This window comes from Perna viridis, chromosome 10 (assembly GCF_037379345.1).
Source record: "Perna viridis isolate PV_CMFRI_1.1 ecotype Kerala chromosome 10, ASM3737934v1, whole genome shotgun sequence".
Lineage (NCBI taxonomy): Eukaryota > Metazoa > Mollusca > Bivalvia > Mytilida > Mytilidae > Perna > Perna viridis.
In genome coordinates, this window is record NC_142454.1 from 16,075,556 (window position 1) to 16,101,923 (window position 26,368).

General features: G+C 32.7%; 1 protein-coding gene and 1 long non-coding RNA gene across 2 annotated transcripts; one reads left to right on the plus strand and one right to left on the minus strand.

Annotated features, from left to right (window-relative positions):
- Nucleotides 1–1,673: 1,673 nt before the first annotated feature.
- LOC148604725 (uncharacterized) lies at nt 1,674–10,136 on the plus strand. The gene is made up of 11 exons (XM_088549680.1): nt 1,674–1,880; nt 3,420–3,486; nt 3,883–3,905; nt 4,316–4,375; nt 4,945–5,079; nt 5,612–5,719; nt 6,539–6,748; nt 7,205–7,415; nt 7,726–7,818; nt 8,552–8,647; nt 9,589–10,136. Exons 2-11 carry the CDS (start codon nt 3,469–3,471, stop codon nt 9,913–9,915), a joined length of 1,281 nt encoding a protein of 426 aa, XP_088405806.1. The 5' UTR covers nt 1,674–1,880; nt 3,420–3,468; the 3' UTR covers nt 9,916–10,136.
- A 3,236-nt stretch (nt 10,137–13,372) lies between these two features.
- Nucleotides 13,373–25,568, minus strand: LOC148604726 (uncharacterized). Its single transcript, XR_015916010.1, has 2 exons — nt 25,428–25,568; nt 13,373–14,417 (listed from the first exon to the last, which is right to left on the minus strand). It is a non-coding gene; the product is annotated as an uncharacterized LOC148604726 (long non-coding RNA).
- Nucleotides 25,569–26,368: the final 800 nt, after the last annotated feature.

Genomic DNA, 26,368 nt, shown 5'->3' on the forward strand with positions numbered 1-26,368 from the left:
ACATATTTGTCAAGTGTCGTGGCCGTGCTTTTCTACAGAAGTAGAAAGTAGAAATGAATGATGGTAGATCATACATGCAGTGACTGAATGCAACATTTGATAGGTATAATTTTAATTGAATTATCTGCATACAATGATTTTTCAAGTAAACCATTATACCTATTCATTGGCATTATCAATTTTAAATTTTAGTTTATTTGATAGTTTTCCTTTCCTCCCTTGTCTACCCCGGACTTGACGTTTTCATGAGTAATTCGGCAGGTGCTTCTAGAAAAGCAGAGGATGCTTACCCTACCTGTGCTCCTGGTGCAAATTCATTACAGGTAAGATATTATAAACATGTCATGGTTTTTACCCATGTTTTTAAATCTGCTTTATTTTTTTCTTAAATTCTCATTAAAAAATTATTCTACAATATTGTTTTCATTTATTTAGTAGTTAATTTTTAAAAAAAATTACACATCTTTTAGATAGAATCGTATGAATGATTTTGTTGATTGGCTTTATTTTCTATATACAATGTATTGCGACAAATTATTTCTCAAAAGATTGTTTTTGTTGAAATTTCTTAAGGACACATAATGTACTCATTTGACTTCGGCACCATGGATCGTCAATGAATTCCAATATCCAGTCTATTCGACGATACTCAGAAGTTTACTAGATGTTCTTGGCATATTCGTCATCGTTCCAGCAAATATTCAACATCATTGTGTTTTTTGTTTAGTTTTTTGGGTTTTTTTTTGCATTTGTTTTTTTTTTGGTTTTTTTGTTTTTTTGTTTGTTTTTGTTTTGTTTCGTTTTTGGTCTTTTTGTGCAAATGACACTTCATTGGCTGATGTCACAATTATCATTGTATTAATTTAGGGAATGGAAATATGGTTCTCCCTTTCATTGATTGTTTATTTTTATTATATAAGTGTTCTTATAAAATTTGGTATATTTCCCTGTCTGTCAAGTGCCCATCTTTTTTTTTCCAAAACTCCTTACTTGATTATCCAAGGCAAGGCAAAATTGATTTTGGTGTTTTTGCCATGAAGCATACTCTTCAATCACATAAATTGGACTATCAACAATTCAATAGACTTACAGAAGTGTCTTTCTTCTAGTGGCCTTCTTTTTGTGATATTTGGTGTGTCTAACTTGTACACCACAGTTCACATGACAAGATTGGTTCAGTTTTGTGTGATCTTATTCTTGGAATTGTAAGATATACTAAGCTAGTAGGTACAGAAAAGACTCTTAGCAGAAGCTTTTTTAAGTATATAGGACGATTGTTGATACCTCTACAGAAGTTTAACGGGTGTCATCACAATTTGATTAATCAATATAAAGTTTCTATCTCTTTGATGTGACGATAGTTCTTAAGTTATAATTCACATAAAACCAGACTGAAAGCCCAATAGACTTGACATATATCGGGTTATGATTATTTTCAATGCGATGGATACCGCTGACAGAGCAAGACATGCGTACCCTTTCGGTGCACCCAATATCACGCTTGTTTTTATGCTGATCGTCAGTCGTTATATTTATTTGTTTTCTACAATGTGTATGTCAATCGTCTCTGTTTCCTATTTTCACAATTTTGTTAAAAAAACTTGACTTTTGATATCTCTGATATTGTTTTTCTACCATTACACAGGTAAACGTAATCCATACTATATTTTGTAACAAAGAGGCCTTTAGATATATGTTGACTGTATGCAATGAAATGGTATAAATCAATGATATCATAAAATACATTTCAAATGTTTACATTACGATAGAGAGGAAGTAAATAAGTTCTATTTTGTGCATTACCTTATCTATCATTGTATAATTTGGAATCGGATCAAGTGATATTAATGGATTGAGCGCACAAAGTCGTATAATATAAGGTATGTCCATTATTAAGTTGAACGTTTAGTTTGTGTTGTTTTTTTTTGTTTTTTGGTGTTTTTTTTTGTTTTTTTTTTTTTTTGGTATGCATAAAGGAAAGGTGCATATAAAATAAAATCAGCAGCCCGGAATGTAAGTACACAATACTATTTAAATGATTATAAAGGGATAAACACATTTCTTGACTTGACTTTTTATGAGCAACTCGGCGGGTGTTTCTAGAAAAGCAGAGGACCTTACCCTACCGGTGCACCTGCTCCATGCTCCCAATTTTTAGTGGAGTCCGAGTTGCTCATTTACTTTTGTTACTTTGTATGTATGAATTATTTACTTTATGTTCTTTGTTGTGTATGTCTGTTTTCCATGTCTGGTATTTGTCCCTGGATTACATTCTTTTGATTACCGCTATAACCTTGGTTCCCTTGATTACTCTAAACTAATCATCTTGATCTGTTTTGTTGTAAGTATGCCTTAAATGGACATACTTTCTTTAAAAGATTTGCGCTATATTTTTTTATCGAATATTTTAGTAATCAATATCACACTATAATCGTAGCACATCTATATAAAATATCAATATCTATGTAGGTAAATAAACGAATTTTTCTCAAGAAAGGTCATCCTATTACACAATTCCATTGTCCTAAAACACTGGAGATTCACTCTTTGTATTTCTCCTTTGTGCTGGAAACACATGAAAAACATCTTATTTTCTAAATATTTGTGAACACATTGTGATTTTGAATGTTATCCTATGTATGTATTTGATTACATTTGCTGCTGGTGACATGTTGCAACGCGTGTATTGTATACCAACATTTGTGATAATAATATAAATGATATATTCATATCTAAAATTATAAATGTTCTATTTGCATTGAGGCAGATTTAAAAAGGAACTGATACAACAGGATATCACAAAATACTCAGTTTGAATATAGACTTAAAAATGCCATTATGTGTAAGACTCGGGCAATGGATGGCACATGATTTTTCTCACTTTGGTCTTTTTTGCCCCAAATGTATTCAACACATCTACAAAACAGCTGAAAAGTTATCATAAAGCATATGTGAGGTAGATACTTTACTGCTTTTATAGAGAAAAAGTGCGGGGAAATTTTTCTGTCATTTTTCATTGTTCATTTCAACGATATACAAATATGCAAATTTTATAAACACCTCAATGATTATTTTTGGAGGTTATGATGTATACATACCTAGAGATAATGCAATAGGATTTCTCTTTACTTTATGTGCCACACATTATACACACTTGCCTGATCTGATTCTTACAAAGAGAAGTACTTTAATAACCATATAATAAAAAATAAATAATGTAACAGACTAAGATCAACATACCGTTTCAGTTTCTGTTGTAAATTATTCCATATATTGACGATATAGCATTTAAGGTAAATTTAAGGAATTTCGTATGAAAGTTAGACATGATTTTTGTTCTGAATTAAACAGAAGGTCTTAAGGATGTATCTAATATTTTTTTGTGATATTTAATCCATTTTTGTCGATTTGATGTTTAGCATACCGGATTACCTGATCAGATTGATACAATTCAATTGATAAACCATAATGGGGGCAAAACAAAGCGTACGTATCCTTTTCAATTAATTATTTTACTGATACTACACTTACAACAAACATTAGCTATAAACAATGTAAAACCCAATGTAAAATAAATATATTCAAACTAATGTATTTATCTGTATCATTTAGTAAATATGTGTAAAAATGGAAATGTTGAACTAAATTGTTGAATTTTTAACCAGTTTTAATACTTAATAATGGAAAAGCGTAAGCAGTAAATCATCCGTGATGATCAAATAGCATTAAAATATCGATGCAACCTATGTAAATAATACATTGATTGTCTTTATTTTGATATAATCGGTGTTTAAGGAGTGTTTAAATCAAAACATATATATAAAACTGTCACTAGAAAACTTTCATTATGAAACTATTGTTTCATTAATATTTATATTGCAGAAACCTTTTGAATTAGCTGACACGTGAGTATAACTTACAACCTATCGCTTATGAATTCTGGTTTTGCATATCAACTGTTAATATAGTAATATTTTCCACACGAGTCCCTCTTAACGCTTGCATTATCTGCATTAAAAGAAAGAAGACGAAGCACTATCGTGCACATAACTACACCGTGGAAACGAAAAGAACAAGTCACACAAAACCAAGAACCTCAATATGTGCAGAAAAAAAAAACAACAACAACAAAAAACAATCAAGCAAACAAACAAACAACAACAAAAAATTTAAAAGGGTTAATGAAACTCATTATATAAACATTTGTTAATTCTGCTTTGTCGCTTCATTGTTCGCCTAAAAACATTTAATTCGGAAAGAAATGTATTACTCTATAGCTAATTATTACAGTTCTTAAGCTTTTTTTCTCTTTAAGTGACACACAGCAAAGAGACCATCCCAAACAAAATATATTTTGTACGTCAGCTACAAGGAGGTAGGTCAATAACATTTATTGCTCTAGGTGCTTTGATTATCTACTTCCGTTCACGCATTAACATTAATTATCAAATTTTATGAACTATGATATCATTTTTCTTTCATTTACGATTTTTTGAAAATATCAACATCAATACTAACAGTAATTAGCGGCATTTTACTAGACATATTACTAATGAAAAGCAGAATAAATTGAAAGAGGTCACTGATATGACACTGTATGGGAAATTGCACATTAAACCACTGCAATCAAAACTAATTTGAGTTCAAGAACATTTGATACGGTCAGGTCATTTTACATGAATCTAGATGAAGAAACGTTTGAGGATTTTACACGAGATGAAATATATTTTACCCATGATAATTGTTACCTTAAATTACAAATGGTACTTCTTTGTGTTTAGTTTTGTAAATGACCAAATTTTATTGTCCCAACAATATTATTTCGTTTTTGTATAAATATTTTTGCCAATACATAAACTACGTAATCATTTATTTGGTTCCTTATTTTTGTTTTTAATTTACAGTAGCTTTTTGCCAAATACAATTTAAATGTGTATGTTGCAGGGATGATTCGGTTCAAACATATTCTACAAACAACATAGCTTCGTCATGTAGTATAACGCACACGAATGGAAATACACATAATACAACGACGGTAAATGGAGCAACGAATACTAAAACATTGAGAGTGAAAAACAGGTTTGTTTGTCACCTAGTAGACTGTCATGTCGTATTTAGAATGCTGCAGTAAGTGCAAATACCAATCTTAAAATTTATGATGAGAAAACATGTACCATACTCAACACATCATAACACGTGATGTCATACAGTGGAAATTAATTTTTGTTTCATTGTATAAAGGGTTTAAAGTATTTAGTATTTTAAGTGATGAAAGAATGAAATAGAAATTTCTCTTTTTGTGTGCAAATAATACTCCGTTTATTCAGTTTCAGTTTCAATTTTATTTTATATATATATATAAAGTGTTAATTTCGTAAATATGCCACATATATTGACGCAATGTGTATCAACAGAATGGGCACAACAATAACAACTGATCTAAAAAGTTCTTTGAAAGATTTTCCCATTCCTCAATGTTTCATATATTGGATTTTCTTTATTTCTATGCATTTTATGACATCTATTTCTTTTTTTCTCTTTCGACTTGTATTACTGATTTCAACATATTCGTAGTTAACATGTTGTTTCAAATTGATATTCTGTATTGCAGCGAACACGACAGCTATTCCCTACCTTTAAAAAAAACAAAAGTAGAGGAAAGAGGGACACAGACCAACAAAACGAAAAAAGCCAAGATGTTAAAAGAAATCAAAGAAAGGTATAAATACAAGTTTCAATCCATTTTGAAGAATCATGAGTATGTAAGAATGATTGAATATAGAAGAGTATACTAGCGAAGAATAACAACCAACAAGAGTAAAGATACTAATTAGGCATGAACAAAACCAAATACAAGGAAATAAAATCATCCATAAGCTTCAACTATATATACAAGGACGATAAGGTTTGGTGAACGGGGGTAAGTTTAATCACACAAAATTGAGATATTAAGTATTGGAACACATGACAAAACAACTACGAATTTTAGATATGTTAAATAAGAAATTGATATATACGAAAACATTATGTTGTCGCCAATCGATTGATAACTTTACTAGGAATGTTCTACGATGGCCATAATGAGCTTTGCATAATTTAATAAAAGTTCCAAATTTGAGTTTTTCCACACGTATTCTCTTACATTTCCTAGATTTGACCAACAAGGTTGCCTTAAAATGAAGATTTAAAGAATTGACAAAGACATTTTGCTACAATTTTCAGATGCAGACACGATTGACAGATATGGAGTGTCCAAATTTATCTGTCATAGAAGTTCCCCTTTTAAACCCCCCCCAAAAAAAAAAAAAAACAAACAAACAAACAAAAAAGTACTTTATTGAGCAGTAAGCAAAAGCTTACATTCTCCATCTTCAGTGTTAACGCTAAATTTCAGTATGGCTTTTGCTTCACGATTCTCCGTATAAATTTTATATAACTTTTGGTGTTGCGTTACCTTTTCATATGTTGCTTTTTGGTGTATCCTGCTTTCTTTTTCCGAAGATTTTGTTTGATTCCCCAATATTTTTACTTTTTACAGAGAATCAACGATTATTGCAATGTCTTCCACAGCAGAAAAATTGTGCCATGTGTGTAGAACGTCTGCAATGGCATCAGTTTTGGACAGTAGTGACTGCTCATTATGCCCAGACGGCTTTACACGAAATTTACGTTTTGTTGAAAAAAATGTCATTAAACAGAACTTTGAATTATCCAGAAAGCAGTCTGATTTAGACTCGGCATTAAATAGGTACACACTTATGACTTCATCTTTCTTGTTTTCTTGTTGAAAAAAATAAAAATCTTTATGACGAAAACATTATTGGCGCTCACGTGTTGAATGTTACAATAATCTATTTACATACTGTTCTAATAACAAAATGACGCAAGTACAATGAAAATGGGTAATAGCATGTCTTAAGTTTCACTTTGTAAATTTACATCAATTTAAAATGTTTTCAGAGGAGGTCATGTTATTACTTACGTATTGTATTAGAAAAGTGGAATAGCATCAATCGTAGATTATTTACCAATGGCATATTCAGTTTACAGGCAACACGCTACAGAAAATGATATCTTTTCAAATGTGCTGTCGAATTCGTTGGCCTTTAATGCAATATGACAACGAGTATTATCATAATACAAAATATCATTCTATCTTTTTTATTATTTAGTAAAAAAAATATCATCATTTTTATAATTTAAGATTAAGTGCTATTGCCGGAGACAAGCTAATTAATAACAATCCAAATATTGCCAATCTTCAAGATTCAAAACGGCCAACAAAAATAGCTGAGCAGTATAAGGATTTATATGACAATGAATGGACAGATACAATGGAATTGTTTGAAAAAAAGTTCGAGAAATCGGATGCAAGTGTGACAAAATTTGTTTATCATCTATCTTCTGTTGTCAAGGTATTGTATGATACTTTACATGACGCAGTGACTGTTTCATTAATCATATATTTCTAACTGTATTGTGATTATGAAACGCCTTCACCACAAATGGAATAACGGCTCTCACTAATAAAGATATCCACGAAGTTTAGGACAGGTAAACTTCAGGTTTTTTTTAAGTAAAATTAAGAACGGAAAACAAATGTGACGGAAAAAATGTCGCTATTTAAATTTTAAACGAAAACTCTCTCTGGTGATCACGTTCTATTTTTCTTCATATAAAAGAGAAACAGACATTGGTTTGGATTAATTTGATTAATCTTAACAGGTTGTATATAGAACATGTCGCCGGAAGTCAACTTTGCAAATGAAAATGATTGCCGAACACTTCTTTCTTTTAAAATCACCTTCTGATGAGCAGGTAAATATATATTGTTATACAAAAAAATCAATTAAACATAAAAAACAAGCAAAACATTACACGAAAAAAATACATTTCAAATACCAGTCGACGTCATGACATAACACAAAGAATGTATAATTTTTTAACGTATTCGACCTAACATGGTCTGCAAATTATACGTTATGTAAAACGTCATTTACTTTTATCCACCATTTGGTATGTTTGATTACTATTACACGTAAAGTGTTAAAACAATTTACGAATTGCTAAATTTACTTACTTTAATCAAGAACAAAGTTATATTTCAAATATGTATGAGTAAATTCGCACTATCTTTACCCTACAATTAATACAGGTCAAATTATCCGGGATAATGTCATTCCATTGTATGATGTTCAACGTTGTCAAAATCCATTATTGCAAACAGCTGCTGGGTAAACTGTTCTACCCCACAAAAAAAATCTGACAAAAACAACACACTGTCATTTTCAAAAATAATGCACATAACGCGCAAAGCTCCTCATTGTTTATTGATAGTTTGGAACCATAAACATTGGAATGACAACAGTAAATATCCCCACTTTATATTTGGAATCACCATGCACCATCATACGCAAACACTACAATCTATGAACAGTTTCTATTGTGTTTTCTACTTAATTATTAGCATTAATGGTGGTTGAAATTGCATTACATATATTATTTTATTCGGTAAATGAAGCTAAAGAAACATTATATTAATCTTTGACAGATAGAAGGAACTTGGATCAATCATCCATCAGAAAGGACTCGAATTATTGAATGCAGGAAAAATGCTGCTGACGGAATAATCTTGAATCTTCAAGCAGTATGTTTAAAACTCAAACAAAACTTACAATTGATATTGGCAAAAACGACAGAATATAATCTTAAGCTATATCATTGCTGTAGTTTAGTATAAGTAAAATGGAACCTCAATAGAACAGGATTGTGCACTTGATCTTTGTTTAAAGCTCCATTGCTATTGTCTTTACATTTAATGATATTGAATACGGATCATGTCATATTTTGCACCTACTACTACTACTATATGAACTACACATTCCATATAATGATAATTCAGATATTTGAAAGCTTTATTATATTTTGTATGCATGCTATCTTTGCTGATTCTTATGTAATAACTTAACAGTTAACGTAGCATGTGTATTCACTCTTTTTTAACCAACGTTATACCTCAAGGGAGGTGACCGAGCGCTGCTAATCATGCCCATGTATTTTAATCAAATATTTAGTCGTAAATGTAGCAGTTTTGAATATCTGATCAAGTCTAAAATGATTGACCCATATTAAACATTGTGACGTCATACGCTCTACTACACCCCTGCATCACATGTTTATCGCAAAGTCAACTCAACCTTTCTCGCATCAATGTTCGGAATTATCCATCATTTCTCGGACAGTTTGTTTATACTGGTATACTCTCCTATTACAATATATGATAAAGTATGTATTACCGGGAAAATTCTGTATCATATGCTCTATCATCCTCGATCAATATCAGACCTCCGGCCAGAGGCATTCGTGCTGATATAGGTATTGTGGGATGATACAATATCTGCTACGAATGTAATATCGATTATGTTCTATATTGACACCATACGAGGAATAAAACGATTCCAATTTTCTGTAAAACGACATAACCTATATTCTGACAACACCGTAACCTTTAAAAAGTAATGATTTCATGAAAACAGAAAGTCACATTATGTTAAATAAATGTATCATCATTCTTATTTCCATTTCCAGACCTTAGCAGATGATGAAATATTTCTGAGTGAAATAGTCAATTGTGATCCACAACTGGACCAGACATTATTGGAAGAAATCGTAGCTTCCGATTATTTCAGAAAGTGTGTTGAACTATGCTGGCGATTTGTTATCCAGGATCCTCCATTATATCTAGAAACAGATTCGTTGAAAGGACATACACTCAATAAAGAGGAGTACACAGAGTTCACTAAACCTGGAAAAGTTATAAGTTACGTTGTCTGGCCAGCTTTATATTTATATCAGGATGACAACAAAACTACAAACGGACCGCTTTTAGCAAAAGGTGTAGCTCAACCGAAATAGTAAAACTATTACAAAACACACACACATACATACACACACTCATGCACGCACAGACATGGTGAATTGTTTGCCGTCGGTTACAACAGACCACGTGTTATGCCTATGTGTGTCGTCGTTCGGGGTAACGGTTGTTCGGAGTCAATTAATATTGAGTCGAAATGCATCTTGGTCTTGTTTTTTTTCTTTCACAATGTTTAATATTAAAACAAAACAAACTAAAACTTGTTATTTCTTTAGGCGCAGTATTCCCGTTGAGTGTTGTTTGCAGAATACTGTATATCACAAAGTATCACAAAATAAAGAAACACAAACTCGTATGTCTAAGTAGTATAACTACTTTTTAGCTCACCTGGCCTTAAGGACCAGGTGAGCTATTGTCATCACTTGGTGTCCGTCGTCGTCGTAGTCATCGTCTTCCGTCGTCGTTAACAACTTTTCAAAACTATTCTCCTCTGACACTACTTGACCAATTAGAATCAAACTTTGTTGTTTCTAAGGGTATTCTACGTAAAGCTGTTGTGGGGATATCTGAAAAACAAAGCCGCCGTCACTAAAAATAAAGCAAAGGAATCAGACATATAAGGTTTTTTTTACATATATCTCCAAAACTGTTAGGTTTAACCAATTCCGACATGGGCAAAAGTGTTAAGTATGGCGAGATCCATCTGTGGTCAAATGTTCGTGTAAATCTCTGAAGGTATTTTGGAATTATTGCCCTTTTTCGACGTTTTATTGCTATTTTTAATGTTATTTCTTTCAAAAATAACCTTTTCCTCTGACATTACCGGACCTATTTTGGCCAAGCTTGGTTTTAATGTTCCTACGGGAGTTTTGCGTGGAATTGTTGTGGGGGTATTTGATCCGTCTCAAAAAATGGCTTCAGTTACTAAAAATAAAACATAGAGGTCAGACAGAATCTTTTCGCACATATCTTCAAAACTGTTACGTTTAGCCAAACTCTGACATAAGGAAAAAGTGTTTATCATGATGTTATGGTGTAAATCTGTGTAGCCATGTTAGAGTTGTTGCCTTTTTTCGACGTTTTTTTTCGCTTTTTCTTTCAAAACTCTTCTCCTCTGACACTACTTGACCAATTAGAACCAAACTTGTTATGAATGTTCCTTACGGTGTTCCTCAAAGAATTAATGTGGGGATATATAATCTGTTGCATAACATGGCCACCGTTACTAAACATAGAACATAAGGGCCTGACAGAAGTTTATCGCATATATCACCATAAATCGCTCACCTATCGCCATAAGCAACGTTCTATTTTTGTAAAAGCGGCCATGTTTTTTTTTCTTGGATAAAAATTTCTAACACTCATACCTAAGAAACAGTCATATCAATTTTCATTAAATTCTGAAAATCGATATGACTATTCCTTAGGTATGAGCGTTAGGAATTCTCATCCAAGAAAAAAAACATGGCCGCTTTTACAAAAATAAAACGTTGCTTATGGCGATAGGTGAGCGATTTATGGTGTATCCATCTACACCATGAAAACTGATTTATTCAACGGGTCATAGTTTTTCTTTCCTCGTTTGTCTACCCCGGACTTGACTTTTTATGAGCAACTCGGGAGGTGTTTCTAGAAAAGCAGAGGACGCTTATCCTACCGGTGCACCTGGTCCATGCTCCCAGTTTTTATTGGAGTCCGAGTTGCTCATTTGCTTTTGTTATTTTGTATGTATGATTTTAGTTACTTTATGTTCTTTGTTGTGTGTGTCTGTTTTCCATGTCTGCTCTTTGTCCCTGGATTACATTCTTTTGATTACCGCTATAACATTGGTTACCTTGATTACTCTTTCAGCATGATGAGATCTATCTGTGGTGATACATTTTATTTGCATTTAAATCTGCTTAGCCATGTTGGAGTTATTTCTCTCTCTTTCGACGTTTTTTTTTCTATTTTGATGTGATTACCTTAACAAATGTTCTTCTCAGGAACTTCTGGACAGAATTTAATGAAAATTGATATGACTGTTCCTTAATTATGAGCGTTAGGAATACTTATCCAAGAAAAAAACATGGCCGCTGTTACAAAAATAGAACGTTGCTTATGGCGATAGGTGAGCGATGCATGCTGTTTAGAGCCTCTAGTTTTATTCCTGATGTTTTTATACCTAAGCAACTGAAATTACTTGATTACTTACCAGGTAAAGTCTACACATTTTTATGTTTGTATACGTCTATAAATTTACAATTATTCATTCAATCTGTGCTCTTAGGAGATGATCAACATTGAAATCAAACAGTTTTTATTGTATTTTATTGTCATTTCAGAGTTGTCTCCCTTAATGTTGAATTCTGCAGTACATTTTATATCTTTTTTTATCTCTTAAGAGCAAGTGTTATATGAAAAGCCACATGTAAATTTCTGCTCACGTTACATTTTAAACAAATTATCAAAAAATTTATAAAATGTGGACTTTCCAACTATGAATCACATTTTACATGATTCTTAGCTGGAGTGTTACTTTTAAAACTCTTTGACGTGTTACATGTAAAAAATTAGTTGATTTGCAAGGAAAAGGAAATAAGGGGCCAGAATTCGAAAAGCAAAGCAATCAAAAGGACAACGACCAGACAGGGAAAATAGACAAACACAACAAAGAACTTGAAACAACCAAAAAACATGCACCATGAATAATAAAATAATAAAAGTTGATAAAATTACACTGAATTACAAAGTTGGTGCGATAAAATTTACCCAGTTCAGCCAATATCACAGGATCATACTGGTTTTATTAAATGGACATTCTCATGAAATTTAGAATATTTAGAAAAAGTTTTTTTATATCATAGTAAGCTTTTTTTTTTAAATAAACCATTGCATAAAAGAAGTTCGAGCAATGAATTTTGTTTTCTATAGGATGCGATCCACTTAACTGTCAATTCTGTTTTCTAATCTTTCGGCTGATGACTAAGATATATGCTTGACATTCCCATGTACCAAGTATAATATGTTCATAGTATGTTGTTTATTTGTATGATTGATTTAGTGTAAATTTCTTGCCTTTTAAGGTGTTTGTGGTTTTCATTGTTATTAGCTTTAAACGTGAATGTTTTTGTAGGTACCGGACTGACACTAAAGCATTTAAAGGCATTATTTCAGTTTATAATAAACTCTGTTTAAAACTTTTTAAACATGTTGTGTGTTTGTTTTTTTTTCAGATGATTTACTTTTAGTATCCCTTTTTTATGTTTATTCGCCTTTTTGTACGTCACTTTTTGTAGGATGGTGATTTTTAAGGGAGTTTATTTTCGTACATATCGATTATCACATTTAAATCCCGTTGCTGTACATATTTTCCTCTTGTCATTTTAAATAAACGACCTTTTGATTGGTTATTGTCATTTACGTTATTTATGGCTACAAAAGACTCAGCATCTGGTTATAAAGTGAGGAATAAGTATGTCGAGGTTTGAACAGAGGGTTGACATAAAAAACACATTTACAGGCATCATTTCAGATTATACTTTGTTTTAAATATACAAAAATGGTTGGTATACTCCTTAACCTGGCATGGTTAAAGTATTGGTGCTTTGAAGTACAGATGAGATCAGTTCTAACCTCTCAGGGGTACTGCCAGAAGAGCCGGCTCTATGACAGTTCTTAAGGTGTCAGTTCTAGAGCCAGATTTCCTGACATTTCTGCTAGCAGAACCAGCTTTACAAGAACAGGTCTGCTATTAGAACCAGCTTTTCTGACAGTTCTAGCAAAGACAGATCTACATGTAGCAGTAGGGCCAGGTCTACGAGCATTTATACTAATAGAACCGGCTCTGATAGAACTGTCAGAAGAGCTGGCTTGAGATCTGTTTGAAGCTGTTCTAAATCTGTCATAGATCTGGTCTTCTGACAGTTCTAGGACAGTATTGTGGGAGGTCAGAGCTGATCTCATCTGTAGAAGTATTTTTCAGCAGTAAATTACATTCCCCATTACAATGTATTTCACTGTCTTTTACAGTACAGAAAACAAATTAAAAAACAAATCCGAGTTCTTTCAAAGACATTCTTTCATTGTTTTTATCAATTATGTCAAGTTACCGTTTTATTTCAGCAATCAATCGTCTCTAAATTGTTTAATTTATTCCCTTGTTGCTCGTTTGTTTCTTGCACCAAATCTTCGCTGCAGGCACTTTTACCATTCTTTCTATCAGTTGATCCATTCTCACCATTTAACACATCATCTTTTGTCTCGCAAAGTTCGTTTATTTCCAACAGATTAAAATGCAGTTTTGACATATACATGCTAACTTGAAAAAGATTTCCCTTGGAAGCTTGTTTGATAGGTGATACCCGTCTTACTGTCTCATCATTATCACATCCGAACCTAAATGCGGCTATAAGAATTATAACCACGGCACAGAAAATGGCAAATGCAAGTAATCCTATCAGAGGAGCTATATTCTGTGTTTCTTGGTAGACATCTGTAGCGTCTGTGGAATTGCTCATACTACAGCAAGAGACGGAACTTGGAACTTTAATTCATCCTCCTACATTTAAATAAAGGAAGTATACAGTCATAAAGGAGTGGTCGAATGTAAAACGTTTAAGTGTTTAATGCATAATTGCATTGATATTGGGACCAATAATTCAAGTCAAGTATTTCAAGTAATTCACTAAGAAAGTTTGGCACCTAAGAATGTTTCGGCTCGCTCTGTTTAACGATGCAAAATCTTTTAATTTCTTTTAATTTCTGAAACATGGTCCATCCCTGAATAACACACGGAAATCAACTGGTATGTCTTGATTAGTTTAGATTTGTATCCAGTTTATAAGATTTCACAGTACGTTTTTGAATTAGATCTTGCTGAATCGTTCCAAATAGCCACAAAGGTCAAGGGAATTTTGAACATTTTTGTCACATTTCTTTTTAGCAAAAAACATGAAGACACTTAAGTCATTAAATTTGTGTAATATTAAGCATATCTGGAATATTGAATAATGACGCTAGTTTAAAAGTCAGTAAAAAATGTCTCGTGCATTTATGATCCTCGTATCGACAATATAAAACTTTCGATGTAGGAGTCGTCTCGACCATTTCTTGATCATCAGTTGATATGCGTACATATATTATCATTATTAGCATCTTCTGTATTGAAATTACATAATAAGTGATTGTAATTAAAATTATCCTGCAATAAAGACTGTAGCCTGAGCGGAAACAAGACCAATTTAACATTGATTCAAATTTGTTTTTTTATAAAAAAAATAGACAATTATAGAGAAAAAATGTGTTGATAAAACATGACCTTTTGAAATAAAAGTGCAATTTGATTTATAAGAACTACAGACGATTGATATAAAAAGAGTCCTCTATTCCTAGTACACATTTTTATTACTCGTAGTTTAAGTCCTGCCTGAATACCCCACTGTAGTTATTAAACAGATATTGACCTTGTTTAAAATGACACACAGACAAACATCAAAATATAGTTACATGTATCTCTTCCTCTCCTGCCATCTCCCTGTGTATTTCCTTCATGCCGAGCTTTTTTTCAAAGAAGAGAGGCCTACCGATTTTAAAGTCATGTGACCATGAAGTATAACAATAAGTCATGTATAAAATAAGACGTTTTAAGATGCAAATAATGAAATCAAAGTGTTCATGTACTGAATCAATTTATATCGGTCGTTTGATTTTTTACGCTTCGAATAATCGTCAAATTACAAACATTTGGAATAAAAGAAAAGTGCGGGGATCAAATTCAAACGTATCTAAACACAAGCTCATTGTTGTATTTGTTGATGTTGAACTCTTTGATGTATTTTTAAATTCATCATTCTGATAAAGAAGGACATTACAAAAAAAAAAAAAAAAAACACACACACACACAAATTTCATAATGCATCGTAGCAGTACGCGAGCTGGCTTGATATTCAGGTTCGATGTCGGTTTATACATGGAACATCTAGATGAATGGACACAAAACATCCGACATGCTGCGTAATTGAACTACAAACTACTAATTGGCATTTTCCAGTTTCTAAATATTTTCAAGTCGAAATTTAATTATAGACATCCAGGTCGAAACTGTGTATCAAATCATTCAAACTTAAGCCGCTACAATCATTGAAATAAATCCTTAGATACATGCCCCTCTTAACGAGCTAATTCCTCAATTGATAAAAAACTTTACAGCTGAAGTTATAGCATAGACACCTATATTTCAATTAAAGTGCTTATTTGCTTGGGCATCTAGTTCCAGACACACGTACATTAACATAAACGCCAAAGTCTTAGTATTGTGTATGGTGCAGACAACACTAGCCATGCACTTTTAAGGCCCTGGGGCTCATGTAGTTTTATTATCGTTACACGTGACTAAAATAGCCCAATAGAATGATTATTACAAAAAGCAATATCATCAGTCCACAGACTGACACCATTCTCAAGAAATGCATTATCGAAATTCCTAAGCCATCGTCTAAGCAAAATTTTATTTTTATTTGTCACCTCCGGGCTTTCAATTTCATGAGGCATTAATAACAATACACGATACAGTGTGTAATACATCGGGATGGTTTCAGGGGTTTTGTAAAACATTTGGCCAAAAAAAAAAAATGAGTGGCTGATGATTGCATGGATTCCCTTTCTTTATATCAGTTTTTTGATCGGATCCACTGGGCCTTTTTTGGTAAATATTTGGATCCGCCAGAGTTTGCATGAATCAGAAGACAGCCTTAGCATTCCGACAATTTATAGCCTCGCAGATTTTCATTTCTATCTGTAATATGCGTCTAAAAATGAATAGACAACTTGAATATATCGACAGTAAACGACTGGTTGCATAGAAATAAGCAGGTACTGCACGATAAGAGATTAGAAGTCAACTATTTTTAATTAGGTCGTTGTTCATACAAAATGTACGATCCTAATAAATCAGCAGATGAAGTTCGCAGTAAAAGTTGTATATTGGGTTTGTTAGAGTATATAACAAAATTAAATTTGATATCCTAGAAATACCTACAAAATAGATCACAGGTTAAAGATCTATAGTTTTATTTTGATAACATTTTTTGACACTACCCGCCGTTGAACATTACACTGATTTAATTAATGCTGTTGACAAGTAAATATTTTGGTTCGATTGAACTTTAGAAAGTTAGCTATTGGTCAGACTTAAAATTTTTAATGTTTTATTTATAATTTGTGGGAGGAGTTTTTGGTGTGTTATATTCTCTGCAAGTTTTGTATCTTCAGTTCAGCTAACCATGTAACATCGAGCGTTACTTATGTTAATTGTAAAACATTGTACCACCTTTATAACATCATAATAAACGATGTATTTAGAACAATGGATTAAGTACTTGAAACAGTGGAATGCCCAGCTCCTGTTTATTAGTTTGTTGACTTTTTCCGGACTTACACTTTAATATCTGAGCAACGTGTCCCCATTTGTTTACACTATATAGGGTATGCCAATGGGATTATTTTTTTTCTGCGGTAGTGTAAGATAATTGCAGATGATATCAGGCTTTACAAATCTAAGGCTCTGGTGACTGATATATCAATTCTGATCTTCGATCTAAATTGATAAAAAACGTCTATTTGCTCACTATATCCGTTCCACTTTTTGAAATAACTTAGCCATAAATATTTTATGAGATTATTATTAGGTAGGTTTAATGGTAGATGGTTTTTCAGTCCGGAAATGTTGAACCAAATGTTACCACAAACAACATATTTTATCAAAAGTTTTCTCGATACAATGATTTCATGGTAAGAATAACTAACTTACAGTTGTCGATGCAAATATTCCCTCATTAATGAACAAAATATGCAGAAATAAAGTATGTTTCGCCAACATGGTCGATTTTAATACCTTTTGGTTATAACTTGCATTTTTGTCATTAGGTATCTAAATGTCTTTCTAAACATCAGACAGAAGGTGATTCATGCTTCTCAAAAACCCACATAATTCTGTTTTATTTCTTGTTCAGAAACAGTAATTGATCACATAACCAGACTGAGTCTTATTTTTTCATTTGGTTGCTACGCTTTTGAGGTAAAATTGTATAGATTGTACATGAAATTGGCGCTTTGTAAGAGTTATGGTTCTTGATTTGGTTGGTTTTAGTGGGTGGTGAATGTATGATATTCTAAAAGTTGCAGATCTGAATACAGAAATTATTATCGTTATGTGATAGTATAGCATATGTAGACTGAAAAAGCATCGTTTGTTTGGTAGGTTTTTTTTTCACCATGAATCAATTTACCATTGGCAATGTCTGAATTTTATGTGGACTGATACTTAATATAAAATAATCACATAAAGGTAGGGTATTCATTTTACGAAATATTATGCAATATCTATTATACGTCACTCGGGTAAAGCGGATGAAATGGAAATTTTTCTTAAATAAAGTTGTCTATTCAAGTTAATCAACAAAAATATGTCAAATAATTAATCATTTGGCATTCGTCAATGCTTGATATTTGAAGAGGGAAGCTTATGGGTGAAAATGTATGATTAATGAGAAATTACAAATTAAAAATATCGGCGGGATGACTGTAACAGAACAAAAATACTGACGAACGGGGTTACCGTAACGGATTTATCTGATACATAATACCAGACATACGAAATATTGACAAACAATATACCGAAGCATCAACATACAAAGATAATTTAAAGATATCAAAAAAAAAAAAAACCAAAAACAAACAACAAAAGGCGGATCCAGAAACTTTGAAAAGGAGGGGTGTCAGCCGAGGTTCCCCAGAAAAAAAGTGGGTGCTGGAACATTATTTGCAATTTTACAAATGAAAATGACCAATGTTCCAATAAAAAGGAGAGGTGCCATTCATCTGACCCTCCCCTAGATTCGCCACTGTAAAAGCAGGAAACAGAGAAGATGATACATGTATATACATTTACAATGTTGCTAATTATAGTTTTGTAATACTTATGTTATGAAATATAGAGTGGTTTACAATTCAGGGAAACTTTAACTGCCCCCTTCTCGATCATTGTCATAGGTATTAATCTGCTTTAAGGTCAAAAGAAAAAATACGTCTGTTTAAGGTTTCATAGGATACTTTTTAAAAAAATTATTTTATATTGACACTTTTGGAGTTGGGGCTTTATAAGAGTACTCAACTAAGAAATTATAATTTAGCGGCATTTTATACAAAATACCATAATAAAGTGCTAGGGTTAGTTAAAAAGGGTCCGTAATATAACCTTTAACAAACATATTTTTTTTCTGGCTAACTATAAGATGTCATTAAAGTAAATGTTAGTGTGCAATTCTATAATGTCAGTCAAAAAATGCTAAGAAGTCAGCAATTTCATTTTTTTAGTATTTTTTGTAACATGCATTTTGATACTATTACATACAACTACATTAGCTTGAACTAATAGATTTGTAGAAAGTAAATTTACCACATAAATCTGTTAAACCACCAGAAACTCTTCCACTCAATATCCTCGTATTATTTGATATGAACAAATGTTTACCTCTTGTGTCTATTTTCCTATCATAGCTGCTTCTCATTTCTCATACAATATGATCATATTCATAACAGTTCAGACGCCACATAAAATTATATTATGAAATTAGAAATGGTATGGCACACATACACTCCGGTCGTATACAAGCCAATAATATTGCCTACCGCACGCGACAGCCATAAGTGTACATTATCACGATGTTTCTGCATTACTTAACACGGTGGTAGTTTGCTTTTCGGCTATTACGTATAGGTTTTTTGTTCCAGGGAATCATCAGGAAAAACTTCAAGGATAGATCACTGAATCCATTGATTCAGCGTACTAAATATTTTGTCATTTTTTAGTATTTTGTACAAAGCACCGCTTGCAGTAGAAGACATTAGGAATGAATTTATTAAATATCAATTTAACACTATTCAGTGAAATATTTTGCAATTCTACGTTTATCATTATGGTAAAGTACCAACTCTCATCACGAAATATTTTTACTTCTCATGTTACGGACATCTCTTGTCTCATGTTACGGTCGATCCTTAGAATCCATTACGATTATCCTGCCAGTACCTTGTAATTATTCATCAATGATAGATTTTACCTTTATGCTCCCCCGCTTCAAATATCAAGCATTGATGGAAGACTATAACTAACAGTTTTTGTCATATTTATTTTGTTGAATAACTTGAATAGACAACTTTATTAAAGAAAATTATTCTTACCCGAATTTGCATCCTCTAGGGTAACCTTGGGATGACCGTAACCGCCGTTACGGTCATCAGCTTTACCCCAGTGATATATGTTGATAAGTTATAAGCTGCCAAGTGACTCCCAGGCAGCATTCCTTCGTTGAGCAACGTTGGTTCAACGGAGTCATTTACGTTGGGCCGCCGTAGGGTACCCAATTTTGGCCCAACGTTGTAAGTGCTAATAGAGCCAACGTTGGCCCAACGGAGGCAAACAATAGTTGGGCCACCGTTGGCCCAACACAATGTCAACACTGACCCAACAAATCCCAAATGTTGGCCCAACATAAGCGCAACGTTAACCCAACCATATGGCCAGACGATTGTATTCCTTAAGATATTAGAACATAATTTTATTATGTATTTCCTGGTCATGCCGCAGAGTGCTGATGCAGTGCACTCCTACAGAGCAAGGGCTCCCATTTCCCCTCAGTTTATCATACAAATTCTTTACCGTAAGCATATATATACGACAAGCTATAGTAGGTTGTAAGATTGAAACAAGAAAATCTATTTTAAAATTAGCAGATACTATGAGCATTGCTATACTAATTATTGAAAATTTGCAATTTTTTTGCATTTGGATAGACATATGATAATACCTGTCAGTGTTTTGTGTTTATGATGAATTTACATTGAAAATATGTACACATTTGTTTAAAGTGAGAGACAACTTTTGTTTTGTGTCTTAGTTACAAAGCTGCATAAGGGGGAGATAATTATGTACACTGTTGTTATCATAAATTAGATTTGGTTATTCATAATAATTATTTTGTGTTATTAAGTTCTAAATATTAAATGGGAATACTTGTTGCATGTATATTAAACATGCAGTTAACAGAACTCGAGAAAAGAGCCAACAATACTTTTTGAAAGAAGTAAAATTATATTATTAAATATATATATTTTGGTTTTTCAACGTTGGCCCAACTAAGTATCAAATGCAACACAATATTTGCTTTAATACATCCTGGTTTGCTTTCTAGTTTTACTTTCTTGAGACCGACATACATTTTTGCATCAAGAATAATATTAAATAATTTTTAACATGTTTGTTACAAAGTCGTTTCGACGTTGGTTCAATGTTGGTTCAGTGTTGGCTCACTGTTGGCTCTGGGTTGGACCAATATAGAATAATGCAAATAATGTAATCATGGTTTTGATTTAAAAATCAAAATTTAACAATACTCTCATGCAGATTTCGCTTTTAAAACAAGTTTTTAAAGAGAATCATAAAATGAAATGGTTCTTCAAATATAGTAGGGCCAACTTTGGACCAACGTTGGGCCAACGTAGAACCTTTTTATGATATGAAAGTATTTAAAATTTCAAAATGTCGTGTTTAATCATTTGGTTGTCAAGTAAAAACCATTTTGGTTAAACATAAACCAAGAAGAAACATTTCCATAACTACGGACTACTACATTAGGCCAACGTTGTCTTGTCAACGCCAACTAAATGCCAACGATCCAACCATCAGCCAACGTTGGCCCAACGGAGGCATGCTGTCTGGGCTGCCTAAATAATCATAGATGGTTACTGGAGCTTATAACTTTTTTGTACGATTTTGCTTATCTTCATTATGAGGAAATAAATTAATCTTTGTATCGAACCACATTTCTTCGAAGTTATTTTGAAAATCATTCAGTGGTTACTAGGAAAAATTTAGTCCTGGTCAAATGTACACACTGGACGGTGTCTTGATTGAATTATTCAGGACAAATTGTTTAAAGCAAGTATCGTTTCATTGATAGGACTATATCAGTCTCAGTAACACTCTAACACTTGTTATCATTGGTGGTAGGATTTTCCTTTTTTTATGGTCGTTTGCCTATTTCATTCAAATACTTTCATCAATGGCGGATGGATTTTCTTAATTTGCATATTGCTGTTTCGATTATTTGGACGAACGGTTTTATCCAATCACGAATGGCCAACACAACGTAAAATCGTTCGATTTATTTTGCATTAAACTACTGGACACATTCCTTTCGGTTCATGCTACTTTTACATTTTAATATACTTAACTTGAGTTTGCGTTTTTATCGACATTTGACTCTTATTGTGAATTAATGTATGAATGTGAATAACTGATAAGATAGACATTCAGATACTGGGAAAGTTTGAAAACTAATGATAGTACAAAGTGACTTTCAGGTTGTATATTGGCTGTTTCTGTAGAATGATACTTTCGAATGGATACATCCCATATAAATCGAGGAATGAATCCTGTGCCCAAACTGATTTTTGTTTGTGTTTTGTTGTCTTTGAAACTTTAGCATATCACAACGACAGACAGATTTTTTTACTGAAACTTCAAAAATGAAATATACACATGCATAATTAGTTGTAAAACGACCAATGGACCCTTTCATACTTATTCATGAGCATACTCGGTCAGAACCTGCGCGAGGACAACTTTTGTTGAACATTTGGAAAAGGTTGCATTTACCTTCGGAGCGGGTTCAGAGATTTTGAAAAAGTGGACCTGGGGTAGTCATTTTGCCAAACTTTTCACGAGATTGGCAACATTTTCCAAAATTGTACCTCAAGTAAGTAATGACCGAGTCTGCTATTTAAAAAAAAAGACGAAGTGAAAGGGTGTGTCATCAGAGATCTATAATTTAATTACTGTAACAAGTCTATATTATAATATAGTTCATAAGATATCACTACCGTTATGTATCTACAAAGTACAGTTGTAATTAATGAGATGTACATGTACACTTACCGCTATAGAGCTACAATAGAATCCTTTATTCTACGATATAAACAGTATCGGGTTGTATATGGTCGTTGTGTCAATTATTTAATATCAGAGAAATGATCTTGGCTAAAAATCAATACAATGTTAGGGTATTGATAACACATTTTTGATAAAAAATCAAGCAGATTGTTGTTTTGTGTATTCTATAACGCAGTTTGTGTGTGATATTTTTGACCTGGTGGAAATTAACATTGAAAGCCGATCTCCTAACACATTATTTATTAAAACAACCACTCATAGCTTTTAGCTGATTATAAAAGAAAAATTCGTAAATGCAAACAGTTTCAAAATTCATATCGATTCAACTACCTTCGTGTTAAATGGTACTAACTCCATTAGCAACATGGAAGGTAATCCGAATTTCCTCTGACACTGCAACCCTCCTCTTTTTATTTGGATATTAATAGGTCGGGTTATCAATATGCAAATAAAAAGGAGGAGGCGGAGGAAATTCGGATTACGTTCAGGGGGTTACTTAAAACAAATTTAAAAGTTTGTCCAAACTCTCCAAATTCCCTTAATCCACAATATCAATCACTTAAATGATATATATATATCTCACTCGCACTCGTCGGGTGTGTGCCGAAGGTATCAGTTTGTTTCTTGATCAATCCTTAAGAATATTGAAAAATATTTATTAGTACATAAGAATTATTTTCCCTCGGGGTTTATTATACATAATTTATAAGCTGTATGATAACTATTGAAGTGAATCTATTATAGATGATAAATCATACAGACATGATTGATCGATAATACGTCTGTTTCTTGTGTCTGTATTGACACCACTACTTTAAGGACGCCGACGCATTTGTAAACCATGAGATACGGTAGTACCTCTTTTTACATCCATAAACTAAAAGTAATATAAATTGAATAGAGCTTCGGCGTGTTACGACCACGGTGGTCCAACCCTAAACAGTTTGGGTAAAAGTGGATACAATATCATATTCTTTTCCAGATGTGTCCTATTTGACCCCTTATAAAAATTAAAACTATACGAGATATCTGAAATCTGATTGGCAAATGTAGTCAGGGATTTTCAAGGAATGATAAAAAAAGAAAAATTCGAAATTTGACCGAAAATGAAAATGGCTGCTTTTTTTAGGTGTGGCCCATTTGACCCCTTAAAAAATACATTAAATCTGAGTGAATAATTCGGCTGGGATTTTCATATGGAATATCGCTTAAAAAACCATTAAAATCGGACCAAAAAAGCAAGTTATTGTAAATGACATTAGGAAAATCCATGTTTCTGGTCCCTAATTTACCCCAAAAATCTATCTAAGTCCAACCATTGTAGTATAGATTTTTGTGAAACAATATCATTGGCATGCTTATGCTTTTACAGGAACTTCATAGTTGAAATCTATGAAATGCATGTTAAGGCCCCTTTTTGGTCCCTAATATTAAAACGGTTGGGGCTTGAACCCCCAATATCAATACCAACCTTCCTTTTGTGGCTTTAAACCTTATCACAACTAATACGATATACCCTAGCTTGCCGTAACTACGAAGACTTTCTGTATTGCGTCAGACTTCTTCCAATTAGGCTTCTGGAACAGGGTTATGATGCTACAAGATTGAAGTCATCACTACAGAAGTTTTTTGGTCGTCATCATGAACTCGTGGATCGTTACGGAGTATCCATTTGCACCATGAAAACCGATTTGTTCATCGTGTCATAGTTTATCTTTCCTCTTTTCTCTACCCTGGACTTAATTTTTTTATGAGCAACTCTGTGGTGTTTCTAGAAAAGCAGAGAACGCCAACCCTACCGGTGCACCTGGTCCAAGCTCCCAGTTTTTAGTGAAGTTCGAGTTTCTCATTTACTTTTGTTACTTTGTATGTATTAGTTTGGTTATTTTATGTTCTGTGTTTGTCTGTTCTCCATGTCTGGTCTTTGTCCCTGGATTACATTCTTTTCATTTACACTAGAATATCGGTTCCCTTGATTACTCTTGCTATAAAATTTATAAAGATCTACTAATACTAAAATTATCGCACGAAAACCATGAGTCTACGGATGACGACAGCAGTGCCATACCAATATAAGACCGCAATATTTTTGCAGAGGTATAAAAATAGTGGGGTAAATCTATCTGATTAAAACCGTCCGTGTGATACCCGACAGGATAGTCAAGGAAGTTAAAAAAAATCTGATTCGTCTTACAAAGGTTCATAACCCATGATCGATAAACTGCGGAGTGGTTCCAAGATTCTGATAAGGGAGTTCCATGTTGATATAAACCTTATAACTCCAAAATTCTGCAAGGAATAAATAAAACATTTTTTTTCAAAAGGAGGATCTCAAACCCCTAGACATCCCTACATAAGCACAATCAAGCTAGACGTACCTGTAATTTGGAGTTCAAGGCGATGTCTTCAATTTAATCCTCTAAAACTAGGTTGATTCATTCGGAATTATTACCAGTAATCTACATTTTATAAGAACATCCGAACGGAAATTACGACCCTCCAATCGAACATATTAAAAGGTTTCATTCTACTGCTAAAGAAATTAGATGCAAGTCTTACCTACAGTTACCGGATGTCACAATGTTGATGAACTCCGAACAACAGGGATTACACCTACATTTCAAATATTTAAAAACCACCAATAAACAAATCAAAACTTTTAAAGGTAATATATATTTTTTAAATCCTGTACTATCAACCATAAATATATAGATTGGTATGACAAAACCATGAGATAACCTTATTTAAAATATCCAGCTGGTTTTTAGTAATGTCAGGAAGTTCAATTGTGTAAATGGATAAGGAATGACGGGATACTGCATCACTAACTATTGTATTCACTTTGTTATATTAGTTTTTAAACGTTGTAGTTAAAACATAACGGATCTGTACAAACGACTGTTTCTTAATTTCGAAACAAGGTACGAAATTATGATGCAGTGGCATATATAGTGATCCACCAAAAATAACAACAAATGTAATAATAACCAGATATAGATATTCAAAATTGAGATCCATACATGTCTGGACCAACATACCATCATACATAAGTCAGCACATATGTATTTTTAGTATATAAGCAAGTTAAAAAAACAGCGTGGGTTACAAAATTTCCTAAAGTAATGTACTAAGGATAGCATATACTGCTAATATGGCTGTTTTAAAAAAAAAAGTTAAAATTGTAGGTAAAACTAGAAGCCCTGTTTATCACAGAAGCCCCCACGTCATTTGTTGGTAAAGATTTTTTTTTAGTAAATCAGATGTGTCTGTAAGACACTAATGATGCCCCCACTCGCTAGATTTGCCAAATTAGGAACATGTTTATTTTTGTATGAAGACATGATTTGCAAATTCAGAAATTCTACCAAAACTTGTGATACTCATGATCTGATGGTTCAGCTCAATCATTCGAGACTTGCAATGACAAACTGTTCCATTACCGTAAATCGAAAAATTTGGGGATCAATAATTCCTAAATATATGCATATCTACATGTACGT